At 50.9% G+C, this 5,737-nt stretch overlaps 1 protein-coding gene across 1 annotated transcript; it reads right to left on the bottom strand.

The window, feature by feature from the left end:
* Positions 1-1,239: 1,239 nt before the first annotated feature.
* KCNA10 (potassium voltage-gated channel subfamily A member 10) lies at positions 1,240-2,775 on the bottom strand. Its single transcript, XM_036076405.1, has one exon. The coding sequence runs from the start codon at positions 2,773-2,775 to the stop codon at positions 1,240-1,242; it is 1,536 nt and encodes a 511-aa protein (XP_035932298.1).
* Positions 2,776-5,737: the final 2,962 nt, after the last annotated feature.

Genomic DNA, 5,737 nt, shown 5'->3' with positions numbered 1-5,737 from the left:
CCACTCCCTCATCCTGGGAGTGTAGTGGGCTGAGCAGGACCCACTCCCAAGAGGGCAGTTTCTCAGGTGAGCCTGCCACAACCACCCTCCTTGGGTGGGCCTAGAATCTGGGCACATGTCTCAGGGCCCTGCTGCTCCCTGCCAAGCTGCCCGTACAGGCTACTAGTCAATTCCTCATGACTCAGTGGGAGCTGAACCTCGAGGCAGGTGGACAGGTCTATTTTCCTGAGGCCGTGCTCTGAGACCACGGTACACACACTTCCCACACTCAGGATCACCAGCCTGTGCATAAACTCACAGAGATGGGCCTGGTAAAAAGCACCTGAGAGTGTTTCTGCTTGCCCACTACCCAAGGAAAGGACTGACGAGCAAGGGGCCAGGCAGGTTCTGTCTTCCCAGGATGCATGGAGATGCAGGAGTCCCCAGGAAAGAGTGTTCCTGCCCAGAGGTTTGCTGCCTGGATCCTCTGAAAGACAGAGCTCTTGCATCCCTCTCCCTCTAATTCCAGAGCATCCACAAGCAGAAAGAGCACTAGACCAGTAGGTAGGTGTGGGTTCCAGCATCGACTGTGTCACTGTTTCTGGGTAAGTCGCTGTCCTTGGGTTTGTTCATCTACAATGTAAGAATAATAACCAAATCTGTTCTACTGGTTATTTTGAGATGCGGTGAGATACTGTTGGTGAAAGTGCTTTGGAAAATTTATGCAACGTGACACAAGTGTAAGATATTATTATTAAACAACCTGCAGCTCCTACTCATTGCTCACAACATTCCCCAGCCTTTTAATATGCCTCCTCTTGGGAAGACCAAAGCCAGTGCTTCTTCATCTTTAATGTGGAAATGAATCACTTAGGATCTTGTTAAAATGAGAATTCTGATTCAGTAGGTCTGTGGTGGGCTCAGATTCTGCATTTCCTTGCTCCCAGGTAATGCCAGTACTGCTGATCTTGGGGACCACAGGCAAGCAGCAAGGACCAGAATTATTCCTCACAGGAAAGGAGAATGAAATCTTGATCTGATCATTGGTTGAGAGAAAACAGCTTAGAAAAAGCAGCAGAAGTATGGGTTTATTCAAACAGCTTGCAGTCCAAGAGAGCAAGAGGCAGGGAGGGGAGGGGGAGAGAGAAGCTGTGGGACAGAGAGAGAGAAGGGGAGAGACAGAGAGACACACAGAGAAAAACAGAGAGAGACAAAGAAACACAGACAGGGAGACTCAGGGAGCAAGTAGCCCTGGACAGGTCACTTCCTGGACCTCTCTGTGGAGCAGGCACCGTTGGTCTTACTAAGAGAGTCTGTGCTGCCCATTTTTGAGCCAACACTGTTAAGGATTTTGTCAATTTCACCTGGGATGTTTTGCTTCTCCTCATTCTCAGTCTCACGATGGTAGAAGTAGTTAAAGTTGGAGACGATGACAGGCACAGGGAGGGCAATGGTGAGTACCCCTGCGATGGCGCACAGAGTGCCCACAATCTTCCCCCCGGGGGTGGTTGGGCACATGTCACCATAGCCCACAGTTGTCATGGTGACTACTGCCCACCAGAAGCCATCAGGAATGCTAGAGAAATGGGACTCTGGCTCATCCACCTCGGCAAAGTAGATGGCACTAGAAAAGAGGATGACCCCAATGAAGAGGAAGAAGATAAGCAGCCCCAGTTCCTGCATGGAAGCCTTCAGCGTCTGGCCCAGGATCTGCAGCCCCTTGGAGTGCCGGGAGAGCTTGAAGATGCGGAAGACCCGCACCAGCCGGATGATCCTCAGGGTGGCCAGGGACATGTTCTGTTGGGTGCTGGGCTCTGTCTCCTGGACCAGCTCTGTGATGAGGGTTGCAAAGTAGGGGATGATGGAGATGATATCGATGATGTTCATGACGTTCCTGAAGAAGTCGGTCTTGCTGGGGCAGACCACAAACCGGAGCACCAGTTCGAAGGTGAACCACATGATGCAGATGGACTCGACCATGAAGAAAGGGTCAGTGAACATGGTGTGGGAGAGGACTGACTTGCTTGTGTTGAGGCTGGGGTCTCTCACCACCTTTAGCTCCCTCTCCTCCCGGAACTCCGGTAGTGTTTCCAGGCAGAAGATGGTGATGGAGATGACCACAACAAGCACAGAGACCACGGCCACACCCCGGGCAGCACTGGAGCTCTCTGGGTACTCGAAGAGTAGCCAGAACTGCCGGTGGAAGTCATTGGTGGGGAGCAGCGTTTCAGGGTCTTTGATGAAGCCTTCATCCTCCCGGAACTGGTCCATGGCCTCGATCCCCAGTTCATAGAAGGAGATTTCATCAGCAAACACGTCGATGGGGACATTGGCAGGGCGCCGGATTTTCCCACCTGATTGGTAATAATACAGGATTCCATCAAAACTGGGCCGGTTCCTGTCAAAAAAATACTCATTTCTCATGGAATCGAAGAACTGCATCCTTTTCTCCCGGTCTCCCAGGAGGGTCTCGGGGAACTGATTGAGGGTTCTGAGCTGGGTCTCAAATCTCAGCCCAGCAATGTTGATGATCACCCGCTGGTTTCCTTCATTCAGGACCACTGGCTCAGGCCCAGGGGAATCGACATAGTCTTCTGGGAGCTTGGAGAAGGCCGTCTCATGGTTGGTGCTGTCACCGATGAGGATCTTCCAGTTGGAGAAGGGGCTGCTCCCAGGCCGGCCTTTTGGGTTGGTTGGGTCAAAGTCTGTGGCATAGCCTGGCTCTTCCTGGATTTCATCTGAGTTATTGAAATTGACCAGAGCAACCTCCATTTCTTTCCAGCCACACACATCCATCATAAGGGAGTCAGGAAAGCAGCATGAAGACCCTCAGTCTTCCTGGCCTGCAGCGAACTGTGGAGAGGAGGAAGGTCATCATGCAGGAGCCAGGATGGGCTACAGTGGGCTCTGGATCATTGAGGTGAGATATACCAACAGGTTAAAAAATGACTTACTTTTAGCTGGGGAAGGAACCTCAGGGCTGCTTGGGCACCATTCTTCCCTCGAAAGCCACCTGCACCCCCTGAGCTTGCCTCCACTAATCACTAGAGGAGATCGCAAAGAAGGAGCCTGGCTGAGAGGACAACTCTTCCTCCAGCAAAACAGGGTCTCCCTACACAACAGCAGAGAGAGGCCATAATGAAAGAGGAAGTTAATGTTTCTTAATAACAAAGTAGGTAGTTTGGGATGCCTGGGTGGCCCAGTGGGTTAGGCATCTGCCTTTGGCTCGGGTCATGATCCCAGGGTCCTGGGATTGAGTCCTACATCAGGCTCCTTGCTCAGAGGGGAGCCTGCTTCTCCTTCTGCCTGCAGCTCCCCCTGCTTGTGCTTGCTCTCTCTCTCTGACAAATAAATAAATAAATCTTCAAAAAAATTTTTTAAAAAAGCAGGTAATTTTGTATTTGGATGAAGTCCCTCAGTTCTCCCCACACTTTCCCATGTCCCCTCAGCCAGCTTCTTTCTCTTAGGGTGCAAACACTTCTCATCACCTCCGCCATTGCTCTTGGGCCAAGTGGTGAGGCAGGGTGGAGGCAAGAACCCAGCTGATTCTGTTGGGAGGGAGAGCAAGAGGACGGAGGTGGGCGGCCAACCGACAGACCCTCTGTGGTTGTGCGCACCAGCCATCTGGTCCTGGGCCCTCCTCTGCAAGTAACTGCCAGGGTTGTTTGGAGGCGACATCAAATGGGGTAGCGTATGTAAAATGCTGTATCTGTTGGAAAGATCATTAAATCATAGCTATTGTTTTTGCCAAATTCTTCATGTAATAGGGATTTTAGAAGACAACAGCCATTGGTATTTTTTTTGGCACATGTCTAAGATGTTTGTGGGGAATGACTTCTTATTTATTTATTTATAAATTTTTAAAAAAGATTTATTTATTTATTTGAGAGAAAGAGAGAGAGAGGTGGGGGAGGGGCAGAGGGAGAGAGAGAATATCAAGCAGACTCCCTGCTGAGGGTGGAGCCCAATGTGGGGCTCAATCCCATGACCCTGAGATCATGACCTGAGCCAAAATCAAGAGTCAGACACTTAACCAAATGAGCCACTCAGGTGCCCCAAGAATGATTCCATTTTTAAAAGTCATTTTAGGCAGATAAGAAGTAGGTAAAGTGTGTGTGAATTAGGGGCGGGGTTAAGGAGAGCGCACCCAGTGGGCTTGGATATCCACAAACACAGACTGATTTTCCTTCCCCAGGGCCACTCAAGCTTCAGTTTCAACCCAAGAACACCGAGGCCAGGAAGGCTGGGGTTGTGGGTGGGACAGAGGTAAAATCTGGTGATCATGACCTTGGAGTGTCACATAAAAGGATACCTTGCGGTGTACAGTGTTGTAGTCTTTTTGAAGTGATTCCACATTTGTGTGTCTCATTGAATGACAATAATCCTGTGAGGTTGGAAAATGTTATTTCCGTTTTACAGAGAGGGAAGCCAAGTCACAGGGGCCAAGTGGCCTTCCCAAGGTCCCACTAGTGGTACAGAGGTTGAGCTGAGCCTGCTTCCCGGACCAGGGCCTTTCCTGCTAGACCGTGGGACCCCTGAGTGGAAGCTGAGGCCTTGTGGGGAGCTGTGGGCCAGGGCCACGGAAGTGGGGGTGCTTGGAGCCCCGTCAGTCCCATGTGCTCTTTCCTCAGTTCAGGAGCGGAGTTCAGGTCTGGGTGGTCGGGGCTGGTTGAGCCCTTGCCCTACCTCTTAGGAGTGTGTGGCCTTTGCAAGCCACCTGATTTCACTAAGCTGCCACTTCCTTGGCTGTGGAGTGGGGGAGGATGTGCCCACCACGGGGCATGTCAGATGCTGGCCCTCAGTGACAGGTGCTGGCCCCTGGTGAGCAGTAGGGTAGTTGAAGGCAGAATGGAGAAGTGGTTAGGACCTCTGAGACGGGAACCAGTAGATGTGAGTTGGAGTCCTGGCTCTGCAAACGATAAGCCCTAGAGAAATGTTAGCTCTTCCTTCACAGTGACCCATGTAATGAATTAGGGGGCTTGTCCTGGGGCACTTGGCTGCCACGTAGATGTGGGACCTGGACTCCCGCTCTGTACCCATCTTGTGACATCAGAGCTGTATTTTCCCCTTTGAGGTCCTGGCCCTGGGGGTGCTCCTGCTTCTTCGGGTGAACTGCATCCCACTTTCTCCAGGCTGAGAAAAAGGGGTGCCATCCAGGGCCTCTGGGGCAAGGGCTTGGGAACCACTTCTGAGACTAGAGTAGGCCCTTATTAGGAGCCTTCTCTGGATCCAGAAGCAGAAGGCATGTGGGGACTGGGGAGAGCTTCCTTGGCCAAATAACCAACTTCCTCTCCTGGAAGCCAGGCCATTTCCCTTCCCCCTCCTCCTGATCTCCTCTTTGTCACGTCCATCTCCAGCTCATAGTGGCAGACAGGAAGGTGGCGGAAGAGGGTCAGGTGGTGTGGGAAGTGGTGGGACAATGACAAGTTCAAATAACATATTCTGTGGTCTATAGAAGCATGCTCCATGGGCCCCATTTAAATGTTGATAATTATAGACATAGGGAAAGGAGGACTGGTCTTGGGGACAAGAGTCCTTGTTTGAAGCTCTGCCCCAACACTTAGGAGCTGTTTATTTTTGAGCAAATCGTTGGGTTTTTATGAGCCTCCATTTTCTGATCTGTAAAATGGGAAAAATAATGGTAATTCCTACCTCAAAGATTATACTGAGTAAATAAGATAATAACAGTGAGAGCACTTTGTAAATTGTAAATTACTACAGAAATGTCAGTGATTACCCTCCCTGCTATCCCTCCCCT

Source organism: Halichoerus grypus, chromosome 5, assembly GCF_964656455.1.
Source record: "Halichoerus grypus chromosome 5, mHalGry1.hap1.1, whole genome shotgun sequence".
Classification (NCBI taxonomy): Eukaryota; Metazoa; Chordata; class Mammalia; order Carnivora; family Phocidae; genus Halichoerus; species Halichoerus grypus.
The sequence above is the reverse complement of the archived record's forward strand: the minus strand, read 5'-3'. Positions and strand labels throughout refer to the sequence as shown.